General features: G+C 35.9%; 1 protein-coding gene across 11 annotated transcripts in view; it reads left to right on the top strand.

Moving 5' to 3' along the window:
- PPFIA1 (PTPRF interacting protein alpha 1) overlaps window positions 1-13,220 on the top strand; it is a 53,643-nt gene extending 40,423 nt beyond the window's left edge. For 5 of the 11 annotated variants that reach the window (XM_051776915.1, XM_051776905.1, XM_051776906.1 and 2 more), the window contains 11 exons: window positions 1,508-1,589; window positions 1,711-1,911; window positions 2,708-2,770; window positions 3,314-3,340; window positions 4,747-4,922; window positions 5,014-5,111; window positions 5,790-5,965; window positions 6,514-6,582; window positions 8,042-8,207; window positions 9,438-9,508; window positions 10,825-13,220. In XM_051776915.1, the coding sequence (XP_051632875.1) occupies window positions 1,508-1,589; window positions 1,711-1,911; window positions 2,708-2,770; window positions 3,314-3,340; window positions 4,747-4,922; window positions 5,014-5,111; window positions 5,790-5,965; window positions 6,514-6,582; window positions 8,042-8,207; window positions 9,438-9,496 (1,117 nt within the window). In that variant the 3' untranslated portion in view covers window positions 9,497-9,508; window positions 10,825-13,220. The remainder of the gene's footprint in view (window positions 1-1,507; window positions 1,590-1,710; window positions 1,912-2,707; window positions 2,771-3,313; window positions 3,341-4,746; window positions 4,923-5,013; window positions 5,112-5,789; window positions 5,966-6,513; window positions 6,583-8,041; window positions 8,208-9,437; window positions 9,509-10,824) is intronic. The other 6 variants (XM_051776907.1, XM_051776912.1, XM_051776911.1 and 3 more) reach the window with 4 other exon arrangements.
- The last annotated feature ends 496 nt before the right edge of the window (window positions 13,221-13,716 follow it).

Genomic DNA, 13,716 nt, shown 5'->3' on the forward strand with positions numbered 1-13,716 from the left:
ACTGTGTCATGGTTCACATGAAGTACACAGTGAGATTTATAAAACTCCCAGAAATTACACTGAAATTCTCTGAACTCCATACAATACAACCATCAAAAAGGATCACAAAGACATCAATTTGGAAGTTAAAGTTCTTGGAAAAAACATTGTATTCCTTTCTGGCAAATACAGTATTAAGCATTTTAATCTGTTCTTGCATTTTAATTTTTTCACTAATTTTTAAAACTTTAAGCAACAAAGCGAAGCAGAAGTGAATGTGTTCAGGGCTAATGATTTGTGGGATTAATGTGAAGTGTTCCACAGCAGCAGGAAAATAACTGATCTTTTATTCCTAATTTAGAAATAGATGTATCTTTTTGAAGTGTACAAATATGGTTTAGCTTTTATAGTCTTCTCTTCTTTGTTAGTGAAATTTAACTATTAAGCTACTGACTGCTGAACACTATTCTGCCTTAATTGTTGAGTCTTTAAATGGTACCTCAGAATCATTTATAACCAGTTGTCTGGTAGTCCCTTCCTTCCTCCCTTTTTTCTATTTCTGGGCAGCACATGTAATTAGGAAAAATTATTGGGAGGTTCTTCTGGTGCAGTAGGAATTTATTGTCATGCAGGTGAAGTACCATCTATTGATAAAACAGTTCCTAGTATATTTATTACTTCATTGATTGCTTTTTAGCATTATCTACCAATATAACAGGAGGATCCCATATATGTCTAAAAGACCTGAATGCTGCATATCCATTTTGTACTAGTAGCAAAAAAAGCTCCTACTCTGTCAGTAATCACTGTTCAAGATGCCCCGTGTTTTTATATATATATATATATATATATATATATATATATATATTTCTGAATATTTTATCATCTTAGATCTGTCCCGTGACACAGTTCAGAAGGCAAGGAGATTTTATTTGATTTAAATAGTGAGAAAATACATAGTGTAGGACCTTGGTTCCGTAGTATTGCTGCTTATCTTCTTAATTCTACATTTGCAGGCATGAATAAATAACATAAAACAGTAAAAACTGTTTAATTAGGTCAAGTTGTTTTTTCAGAATTTCTAAGGAGAGTGAGTGGAGGCTTAACCATATACAACTAGCTTTCAAAGGCAGTGTCAATATGCTTTTTTTAGACTTTATCAATTTTTACAGACGGGCATAGCCAAGCAGCATTACATGCCTATACCCTTAACACTAGTTTTGCAGCAGTTGAGAATTTAATTGCCAGATGAGTCTGACATCTCCTCTTTGGGTTGGGAGTGTTGGTTAGAGTGTCACTAGGGCTTTTAGACAAAAATTTCTGAAAGGGAAGATTCAGCATCTCTGCTGCTCTCAAATTTCCAGTCCAGTTCAGCTTTCATCCCTACATATTCCTTGTACATGTGCTGTACCTGCCTTAGGGAGTGTATCATATAAGGCATAAGTTAACTCTTGGAAAGAAGGTAGTTTGAATGCAGTGTTTAAATTGTAACATCAATTATATGTCATGACTGTGTCTGTAATTTTAGGCATGAGCTGCTGGAGGAAGCCAGAAGACAAGGTTTGCCTTTTGCACAGTGGGACGGACCTACTGTGGTTGTGTGGCTGGAGGTAAGTGGCCCTTCCAAAATAAACAAAAAGCCCCCTCAGTGTACAGCCTTCTAAAGAATTGAAGGTTTTGAAGCTAGGACTGCTTCCCAGATCCTGTGTACTCCCTGTTTTTGTGTTCCAGCTGTGGGTTGGGATGCCAGCCTGGTATGTGGCTGCTTGCCGAGCAAATGTGAAAAGTGGTGCTATCATGTCAGCCTTGTCTGACACGGAAATACAGCGGGAAATTGGGATCAGCAACCCCCTGCACAGGCTCAAGCTGAGGCTGGCCATCCAAGAAATCATGTCACTGACAAGCCCATCTGCCCCTCCCACCTCAAGGACGGTAAGGAAAGTGATCCAGCATGGAACATCTTTAGAATTTCCCAAAATTTCACTCTAAATATGTAACAGGAAGGATTTGAGCTTCTACTAAGAATTTATGGAAACATTAAGTTGTAGAAGGAACACATTATTTAAATGTAGGATGTTTCTTCCTTTCATGGGAATTAAATGAAGGAATAACTCAATTTTCTTTCTCAAGGGAAAGGGAAGTTTATTTCATTATGTGTAATCCAAAATATTTAGGGTGTGTGTTATTTGCCTCATCTTTTGGCCTTGGCAAAATTTATAATACAGACGAAGTAGACATGTGTGTGCAGAAATTTGTAAAATAGTTGGAGGTTTTTTTAATCCACATATCAGGCCATCAACTCCAAATAATTCAGACTGTATAAACTAGGAGTTCACCTGTCTCTCAGGAGTCTGTGTGCCCTGCAATCTAAAGTTATTCCTGGGATTACATACTAGATTACAAATGCATTTTTTGGATTAGGACAGAGCCAAGTGTTTACCCATTGATTAAATCAGTGTAAGCCAAGTGTTTACCCATTGATTAAATCAGTGTAAGCTATTGATGATGTTCAGCTTTGTTAATCTCTGAAGGAATTTGGTCCCCGTCAGTAGCTTTTATTGCATGCTATGACTTTCAGTAGATGTACCTGTACCTGACTTTAGCCACCATTGCTTTGCCCATACCTGCTCCTTACATGTACCGATTGCTTATTTGTTCTGCAACCTCTCCTCTTTGTTACTGCTTTCCTTTCACTGGATGGGATTGATTCCCTGTGGGCTCATATTAGACCACGGGAAATGTCTGGGTAACACATGAAGAAATGGAAAATCTTACAGCCACACAACAAACGGTTAGTTTACAGTGTTGCCACTTCTGTTCTTTAGAGTGCTTTTCCCACGTTTTGAACTTTTGAATCAAGTACCTTTTGATCTTTTTTTCTTCTTTTTTTTTTTCTTTTCTTTTTTTTTTTTTCAAATTAACACACTAAAATTCTGGATTGTTGCTTCTTCTAATTATTAACTTGTTACCTGCATCTTGATTTTTTTTTTCCAGAAGGGAATAAAAAAAAGTAAATCAGCATTGATAAGATTGTAAACAAAACTCTAATCTGTAAAATGGAGCTCTGATTTGATTAACTAATAGCCAAATTGAAGTATTGGTGCAGAAATTTCTTCTCTTCACTAAACTTAATCAGTAGATGGGTTTTGCAACTTCCCATACAAAATAAGTGCCTTCTCTATGATTTTTTACATTGCATGATGCTTGCTTTTTCTAGATTTTTTTTGGTATGCAGTAGAAGTAGAGTCTTGCAGTGCACCATTAACTTTGATCTCCTTACTAAACTTAAATACTAATATGTGTGTGTTCTTTTGCTTTTCTAACCACGTAACAGGAAGATGAGGAGGGAAGCTGGGCTCAGGTTGGAAACTTTATCTAATATTACAGACTGTATGTAAACTGTCCCAATAATTAGAGCATAAAAGAATCTGTTTTTCCTTTATAGCAGCCTCTTTTAGTGATTTTTTTGGATGTGACTTGGGGATTGGGAGAGGGGGGAACTAGTCTTATCTCTGTACAATGCATACTTGGAAGACACCTCTTTATATTTAGGTGATTTCAATATTTTAGTGTTTTGGCTCTGGGAAGCCAGAATTCCAGGAAAAATAACTGCTCTGTGCAGGAAGTCCCTGTTAAACCCAGCCACCATCACAGGTGTGCTGCAAAACACCCTGAGCCTAGATAGTTAAGTAGATTTCTATGCACTAATTCTGTAATCCTTCTTGATTAATTGTTTTGTCTTAAAGTGGTGATAAATCCTAATTGTATTTTCAGGCATTGATATAGTTGGGTATTTATACAGGGATATAAACAAAACTCAGGATTTACCCATGCCCCCTATCTTTGGACAGCGTAGTCTCTTCTTGCTTGGCTACCCTCCAGCTTAAACCTGGTTAAGTCCCATTAACTAAGTCTCTGATACTCATTTGCTTATTGTCAGTGATAACAATCACAACTTGGCTCCCTGTGCCCACAGTAACTTCACTCTGCTACCTACTGATGGCTTGGAGAAGTGCATTTCCCTGTGGCCCTGTTCCTTTCTGGAAGGTGTTTCCTCCAGAGGGGAAATGAAGCTTTTGACTTTTAAATGCACAGGGGGAGAACAAAAGGAATTATTACCCTTTTGAAAAAAGGAACTGCTGGGTTTTGCTGCTCAAGGAATTATTAGATATATAGTTACAAACTCTTACAAACTCTCATCTTTTTAGATGTTTTCTCTAAAAAATGCCTGGTTGATTTGCAGATCAAAACTGCAATGAGAAAAGTCTCTTGGGATAAGAACTGGGATTTACAATGGCTTGGTTTTGAGTAGTAGGTTTTTATTATTTTGTGAAAATAGCTAAGTGTATTAAAAACTCTCTGCAGTTATATTTGTGATATCTTGTCTTTAAAAAGTCACATGACAAATAAGATTCCCCTCCAGTTATCAAGACAGTCAGCATTTGTAACATCTCAACACAATGAAATTCTATGGCTTTTGCTATCAAACCACATAGATTAGCCTTTTTTTACTTTTATTAGCTCTTGCATGTTTTTTTCATACTATTCCTTGAAATATATTAAGGCAGTTTTACTTGCTGATCTGCATATCTGAACTTGCTTTTCTCCATGAGGATTCCTTCTTCAGAAAACACACATGTAGTATTCAGTATTTTGATGTGCTTATCTTCATAGACTAAGAATTAAGTAAGCAATTTCTTTAAAATATGCTGTGTAAAATAGCTTTTTCTTTTATTTCTCATTTTTTAATTTTTAAAAAAAAAACAGACACTTGCCTATGGTGATATGAACCATGAGTGGATTGGCAATGAGTGGCTCCCAAGCCTGGGGCTCCCTCAGTACCGCAGCTATTTCATGGAATGTCTTGTGGATGCTCGAATGCTGGACCATTTAACTAAAAAAGACCTGCGCGGGCAGCTCAAAATGGTGGACAGCTTTCACAGGTAAAGAGATTTAAGCTGGAGGTCTAACTTTCAGTAAATGTTTTCATTGTCTCTAAGGTTTTTTTCCATTATTTTTCTCTCTTCTGAACAGAAACAGTTTTCAGTGTGGAATCATGTGCCTACGAAGACTGAATTATGATCGAAAAGAACTTGAAAGAAAAAGGGAAGAAAGCCAGAATGAAATCAAGGGTTAGTGTAGTGCCTTGACCTCAGTCTGATTCTAACATGTTTCCACTGATCAACCTCAAAAATTTATTGACAAAGAAAAGTCATTAGAGCAAGGAATCATTTATAAAATACTAAGTGTTAAATGAAGGAGATGTCTGGATGTAGGCTCTGACCAGTGAATGATGAAGCACATAATTAAATCATTTACTTGTGCAGAGATGTGCTACAAATGTGAGAAGTCTTGAAACTCTTACTGCTCTGAAGTTTGAAACTAAATGTTTTAGGAGGATGGGGGGGAGTTTCCTTATTTCTTCTTTTTTTTTTCCCCAAACATTTTATAAGAAAATATCCAAGTAACTTAGGTATTTAGATCTTCCAAATTTGTGGTAATTATGGAACAAGGAGGAACAAGAAAAAACAGGGTTGAAACTCAGTTTTCCAAGACTTCCCATAGAAATTTTGTTTCCTGCCTAATATCAGAAGTCTTTTCTGATATCTGAGACTAAAAATTTGGGGTTACCTTGTATAGAGCTTGCTTAGCAGCCTCGGTGCCTGCTCTTCTTCTCCTTTCCTATTACAGTATAAAACGCTTTCCAGCAAACTTATGTTTACTTTCCACTTGAAATTTATGATTGGGGTGATTTTGCTCAGAAAAGTTGTATTGTTATAAATCTGCCAACATTTTTTTTTCCTCTACAGATGTGCTTGTGTGGAGCAATGAAAGGATGATCCATTGGGTCATGTCCATTGGTCTTAAAGAATATGCGAATAACCTTGTCGAGAGCGGAGTTCATGGTGCTCTTGTGGCCTTAGATGAATCCTTCGATTACATTGCATTAGCTCTCCTATTGCAAATCCCCACCCAGAACACACAGGTAAGCAAGCAGAAGCTGCTTTATGGCTGGTAAGAAGGTTAAAAATGGAACTGACTGGGTTTTTTTCATAGGTATGTGCATGGCTTTCTATTCCCAGCTCTAGAAAGTTCAGAAATGGAAAATTGTCCATTATCATATAAGAGAAAAAACTTAAAATTATGCTTTTCTTATAGTTTTATACTTGTTAATAACAATTTTCATTGGTAGATTTGTTTGAGGGGAAAGAAATGGTTTAAGTATTTTCCTCATTGCCTATATTCACGACACAAGTGTACCACTCATCATTTTTGTTGTTTGCTAATTTTTACTCTGAAATAATTGCCAGAATCATGAACTTTAATGTCATAGCTAAGGGAAAGTTAAGTCTTCCTTAAATTTTTAATAAGTTACAAATTAAATTGTAACTTTTCAAGTATCAGGTATGTTTATTAATCTGATAAGAAAGTATTAAACAGCTTGGGTTCCATTACGTTTTTTAAATCATTATAGGTTACTAATTACTAATTTTTTGGAATTAATTACCATTTCTTTCACACCACAAACTTTAGGCTCGTGCTGTTCTGGAGAGGGAATTTAATAACCTTCTTGCTATGGGCACTGACAGAAGACTTGATGAAGTAAGTTACTTGAGCTGTTGACCCATTTTACAGTCCTGGAAACTTTATCAGAACTGTTAAATGAAAGAATTTAGCTTGAACCTTTTGAAGCTTTTGACAGGATAGTGACAGAAACCTTAACTTGAAACTCCTTGCCTTTGAGAGTTTCTAAATATGACAGAGTTTGTATATTTAGGTAAGATGACTTTGAATATGAAAGTATGGAGAAGATTTGCAAGTTTACTTTTGTAGCTTGTGTGGTTAATATCTAATAGCAGCACTTTGGGCTGAATCTTCTTTATCTAAAATATGAGAAAATTAGTGACCAGTGTGGCAAATTAACAAAGTTAATAATAGAGAAAGACACTTTGTCCTAACAAGCAGTATTTCAAATAGCTTAGAGTGTTTTTTGAGAAATCTTGTGGTGTTAATTTTGATTAATACTAGAGTAGAGGATCACCAGGTGTGTTCACACATCAAAGTGATTTCTGACGGACAGTCTGTAATCTTAAATGTATAAACTTCACTGAAATGGAATGAGTATAAAACTTTGGGTGTGAGACTATTTTGTAGACCCTGTGAACTCACAGCATAAGGGAGATAGTGCTGCATCTTTAACCTTTTCAGTTGCTCTGTGCTGTAATTCTGTGAACAGTTTCAAGCAGGTGTTACTTCCCCAAGGCAGTCTTAGCTCTGGGCTGCCTCCTCTTTGGTGCTGGTGGGAGTTTATGTAGTGAAAGTGGTTCGGATTAAGGCTGAAGTGGCAAACCCACAAACCTTGGTTATTTTTGTGTTCATCTCTTGCCTAATGCACTTGTTGCAGCCCTTCTGTGGCACATCCTGATAGCTCTGTTCTTTGTGTGCATCTCTACTAAGCTTTAATAACATATCAGAAAACAGCTTGATTGTTTTCTGAGGTACTTTTCCTTAGACTTCAAACTGCAAAAGGAGTTTGGAGGGAACAGATGTTTTCTCTGTTCTAGTGGCACAGGGCAATTTGATCATGGAGATCTCTTCAAATAACATAGATGCTTGTCTCCTAATTCTAAATTTGAGGTAAAATGGCATTCAAAGGATTGAACTGTTTCTAAATGGGAAGCTGGCAAATGGAGTGCCTAGTGGGTATATTTGCGTGGACACAATACCTTCACTGCAAAAGATGGGTTTGAAAGTGGGACTCAAACTGTATTTAGTAAATGCAACATTGTATTTCTGAAGTCGGAATATGACTTGAAAGATGCAGGTATATTAATGGGTGAAGGAAAATGCACTTGGGTAATTTCAAGTTAAATTTAAACAAGTGCTTAAGCAAAACACTGTGTGACAATACAGTATTTATTACACTTGCTATTTCCTCACAGTTAACTCAGTGTTGATACATTTAGTTAAGATTGTCAGTAATCCTTATAATGTCAGTAACAATCCTTCAATAACAATCCTCCATTTTTGGCATTGGTAATGTTGTTTATCAATATGACAGGATGATGATAAGAGCTTTAGGAGAGCACCTTCATGGAGAAAGAAGTTTAGACCAAAGGACATCAGAGGTTTAGCTGCTGGATCAGCAGAGACTCTTCCTGCAAATTTCAGAGTTACAACCTCAATGTCTTCACCCTCTATGCAGCCAAAGAAGATGCAGATTGATGGTATTGGTTTTGTATTATTTTAAGCATGATGTGCTTTTTTTGCCTGAGATTTACAGGGGAATCAAGTTCAAATGACCTTTTTGCTGCTTAAAAGCATCTGCCTTGTGCATGGTTGTATGTTTAACACTGTGTTTAACCATAGGGTGCTTTGCCATTTCAGGAAGGTCTACTAGATGTTGAGTTTCTTTTTTACATCATTGGAGTAACAAAATCAGAATTATAGTTAGAAATAAGTGTAATTTAAACTAGGAAAATAAAATGGCATTTTAGTAGAAGTCATTTAATAATCTAATGCATAATTAGTAATTACCAGCAATTAAGACCAATGGAAGTCCCACTTCTGAAATGCAGTAACATGCATTCAAGAATGATGTGAGAAAACTTACTCAGATAATTTTGAGATTATTAAAACTTGAGTAACCTGTGCATTACCCCCTACAGTGGTCACTTAAATATTGATCATACTTGAAATCACTGCTTCATTGGTGTACACACATTCTGTGTATGCACAGACACTGATATGAATTGAAAAAAACAACAAAACAACAAAAGCAAACCCCAAAAGTCTCCTCTGGAAGTGGAAGTTGATTACATCTCACATGAGGGATCTTGTCTGTTTAAAAACAGCCTCTGTAGTATCATGAGAATGAACTTTGACTTGAATTTGTTTTACAGAAGACAGCTAAAAAATGTATTTTGTTGGATGAGAACTGCAGCATAATCTATCAGAGTTGTCTTAGGTTCTGAAAATTGTATTTATGAGTAAAACTCAAAGAAGGAATCTTTGCATTTGATGAGCTCTTTTAAATCTTAGATACTGTCACTAGCACAAAATATTTTCAAGAATTCATGTGGAAAACTCCATAAGTTAAAATAAGTGAAGTCTTTGCTAGTCTTTGCTAAGTGAAGTCCCTTTCTGAGATATTAAATAAATACTTATGAACTACATAAAGTAGTAAATAACTTATAAAATTACCTTTACCAATGTCTGCGTGCTAGTTGACCTGCAGGATTTTTAGAATTCTTTGTTAGCCACTGAAACTGGGAGTGGTTAATATATAGAGACTGTAAAACAAATTCTGCTTTTCTAACTTGTAACCTTAGAGCTAGGTGAGTACCAGAGCTGTAATCACATTGCTGTGATGGTTTGGGGTTTGTTTGTTTGTTTCTTTTTTTGAAAACTAACATGCATGCTGTGTTCTGCATGTCTTCCCATGCTTCTTGAAATAGGCAGTGTATCAGGAACACAAAGATTGGATTCTGCTACAGTAAGGACCTACTCCTGTTAAAGCCTTCTCCTGGTGAGTAAAGTTGATAGGTCTGCTGGTAAAGCAGCTATTTATGGAATAAAACATCAGGTATTTTATTACAGTGGTTTTACACTAAGAAAACTGTTCAAGTTTTCAGAGTAGATTTATGCTGAAAATCTAGAGCTTGTTTCCTACAATGAAGAGTGAGTGTTTAAATACTTAGTTTTGTCAATATTGTAGCTTTTTGAAGGTTTTCGGCAGCCTGTGCTATGTAGAAAGTGTTGAAATCAAAAACTGGGTGAAACACAGCTACTGAAAGTGGGAGGGAGGGAAGAGAACTAAGTTGGGCATGTAAAGGAAAGAAAATAATTTAATCTGTGACACTTCACTTCTGATTGTTGATCTTTCAGGGTCTTTGCTTGGTTAAAGTTATCCCACTAAAACACACTTCAATATTGAATGGTTATAGGGATAATTCCATAGTTCTCCAGTTCTTGGATGCTCTATGCCAGTATGATTGCTTAGGTTGGATTTAGGTGATTGCAGCCTAAATTTGGAGCAGTGCTGACAATAAAAGGCAGCTTGATAGCACAAGTGTAACACAAAATACATGTATTGTGGCTTGTGAAAGGTCTGTAGTCCTGCCTTCCTAGAGGATTTTGAATGTTTCTTCAGCAGCCTGTGCTGTATTTTCTCATGAACAGAATTTCTCTCCTTTTGCAAGTAAGTCAGGAAACTAAATTTTTTAATATTTACTATAATTGATTTAAAAAAAAATTCAGTGAATCTTTCTCCTTTGTTGGTATTTTTTATGGACTGTAAATTGTCTCTTCTTGCACCTTCTTTCTTCTTACTGGTGGCATCCCTTCCAACTCATGTACTGACTGCCTTTTCTTCAAATTCTGAACCTTTTTGCCTGTAGGAATTTAGTTGTAAAAAGTTCTTCTGTATGGAATTCTGAGAAGGGAAACTCTTGCACATGGAAACTCAGATCATGTGAATCTGTCAGTTCATAATCTCAGGGGCTATTTTAATTTTTTTTTAGTTCCAAGGAACTGAAGTTTTAAGTCTTCCCCTCCCCCAGATTGTCCCCATGGATTTTCTGTAGTCAGGTGACCTGGGATGAAAATCTTCCAAGCAGAAATACTTGACCTTATGTGCTTTACTTTGCATTGCAATAGGAGATTGCAGAAGGCAATAAAATTCCATACAGCATGGCATAGCAATATTTTGATACGTGACTGCTGCACTACTGAGCTGCTTGTGAAAGTGCTAGAATGAAATGTTAAAAACCTGCTAATGGAATTTTTTGTGTGTTTCTTTTCTTGTTTGTTTTTTCCTTGTTTGTTTTCTTGTTGTTTTTGCAGTTTACCCACACTATTTCTACCGGTGATATGCAGCATTTTGAACATTTGGAACCCTTAACCTGTTAATACTTGTTAAATGGACACTTTGAGATATTTTATTACAGAGTTTTTAATTAGCAAATAAATTCATGAGTACTACAGAGAAAATATTTTAGAATCTAAATGTTTCCTATATTTATGTGACTTCTCATTTATATAGTTACTTACTTTTTCAGTTTCTATTCAGTCTACAAATCAAATCATTGCTGATTTTTTATTCTAATTTTAGTCTTTCCAACTGAATGTACTGTAATGCTTGTATGTATATGTCCCTATGAGCAATATAGGGTTTTTGTAAATTATGCAGTTACTGTAATTATCATTGTTTTTTAATAATGAAACTGAAGGTGAAAAGGATTTTAATACCTTTGTAAAAGTATCATGACACCAAGCAGTATATATTTTGTCTTTTTGGAGCTGTTAGACCTGAAAACAAGCCCAGCTTTTTTTCAGATATTGATATAGGAGCTGTGGTACACAAGTGTTGTTCTCCTCAGAGCTGTATCTTTCCACACAGAGGACTTGTCGAGTAGTGGCAGTTTGACTTTATTCAAAATAGAACTTGTTTTAAGAGCTGGGAGGAACTGAGGAGAACACGTTTTAGAAGTGATTTTGACTCACTCATAACACACTCTGCTGTATTTGTAAAGCGACTCTTCACAGTGACTGAAAACAAGCCATAAACCAAGAACTGTTTGTATTTTTTCTTTTCCTTAAGTGAGGAAGACAGACTTCATAATGATTCCTGGTCATAGGCCACAGGCCACAGAGAGGTTTTTAGGGTTTTTTTGGTTGAAAACACTTGTGGAAAGATGCTGGTGGAACTAGTTTTAATGGACCAATCTTAAAGCACTGCAGCCTCATGTCAGGTGAGTAGGGAAAGATGAAGGTACAATGGGCTGAAACCTCAAGCAGTGCATCTTCTAATAAAGGCCTTACTTTTCTTATGTAAGTCATCTTATATGTTTTGTAAACTTGTTCTAAAGAGTTGTCTGGACTTTAATTTTGATGGGTGTTGCCATTTTGGACTGTATGAGTAGAAAATGTATCTGATACTTGTAAATGGCATATTAAAAAGCCAGCAAGAATCTGTTCAGATGGTGCATTATTTATTATGCAGCAATATATATAGCATGTCTTTTTTCTCTTATTTTGTTTTCCACTTTTAACTTTGCTTGTAAAACTGAAATTCATTGTTATTGTTCTGGGTTTTTTTCTATTAATCTTTTGTGTATCTTCAGATTATGTAACAATATGTACAGTCTACTTTTGAACTATTTTTATCACAGTATTATTTATTGCTTTCTTTCAATAAAGTACTGATGCATTTTCCACTGCCAATAAAACACTATGGAAAAGCTGAGATCTAATTGTGTGCAGGCAGAAACTTTTGCAGTGAGCGGACATGATTGTTTGCTGCCCTGTAGATCTTGTTTCAGATGATGACCTTTCTCCAGTAGGAAAAAAGTACTCCATTAGAGGTGACATTTTCTTTGGAATTGTTCAAGTTCACATGCATTAATCAGTTTTGGAAAAAAACAGTTTTCTGAAGAAAATGGTTTTATTGCCTCCTTCTACTCATAGTTACAGCTGTGATTTGCTTTTAAAAATGGTAACAAAAACTACCACACAACTTCAGTGTGTTCTGGTCCACGTGACGGAGATTGAAGTGCTGTTCTAGGTAGCACCAAGAGCTGCTTTGTTAATAAAATGAGATTATGACCATAGTGATATTTGGGGAGAAACACAGGAGTCGAGGGAACCAATACAATATTGGGTCACAATAGGGCTGTTTATGTCAATTTTAATACATTTGTAAACCATTTCTTGTGTAGAAGAGAAGACAGAAGGATAAAGTTACAGAATAATGGAAGCAGTAGTGAAGCATATTCCATCATGTCCTCTGGATCAACAGAAGGAATGCCTGGAATGGAGAAATATTGTCACTGATGCTCTAAACATTGTTCAGTAATGCATCTGTTTGTCTGGCTTGTCTGTATGAGTTGCTCTCTGTTAATTTGCAGGCTCTTTTATATTTTCAGAGAATCTATCTTCCTAGAAAAAGCTGAAATGGAACTGCAAAAGGAGCTCCTGACTCGCTGTTCAGCTGAATTTCACTGTTTAGAGAAAAAATTGCATAGACGTTGCTGGTCACTGATGTAATAGTGGGTGTTCAAAGTCGTGTATTGTTGCTTCTCAAAAGTGAAACCAATGCGGGGTAGACTTGTAAAATGTGAAAAGAAAATGCATTTATTATTTTAAGGCTGTAAAACCTTAAGTGTTATGGAACAATGGAACTGATATGAGAGCTAGAATAAATGAGTGAAATGGCAAAAAGCTTTCACGAACTGGCATAACTGTGTTGTGGCTTCCTTCTGAATTACACAGCTAAACTGTCTTGGGTAAAACAAGAAAAACATTTATTTAATTTTCATGACACACACAGACCCCCTCCCTGCCCAAATTAAAAATAGTGTGGAAAAGGCACATGGGTATGTTATAGTAATCTGTAAATAACACTTGATTAAATAGAGCTTTTTGTAAATGGCCCGATGTCTCTAAAGGCTTTAGTTGGGAAAAGTGCTGTAAAAATTATAGTTGGCATTCTGTCTGCAATCAGGAGATAGTAGAATTATCTGAGTGAACTTCAAACTTGCAATTTTTACATGTTTAGAGGACAGGGAATCTCAAAATAGATGTTTTAACTTTGTCTTGCTCCTTTCAAACTGCTATACAATTAGAGCACAGGAAGTTGCTTTAGCAGTGTTTTAGGGACAGGAGTGACTTATGCCAAAATTTGGAGAAAGGTGAAGTAATGAAGTAGAATAAATTCAAACAGAATTTATTCTTGGA

Source organism: Manacus candei, unplaced genomic scaffold (assembly GCF_025592945.1).
Source record: "Manacus candei isolate 608988 ecotype Guabito, Panama unplaced genomic scaffold, ASM2559294v1 h1tg000009l, whole genome shotgun sequence".
Taxonomy (NCBI): domain Eukaryota; kingdom Metazoa; phylum Chordata; class Aves; order Passeriformes; family Pipridae; genus Manacus; species Manacus candei.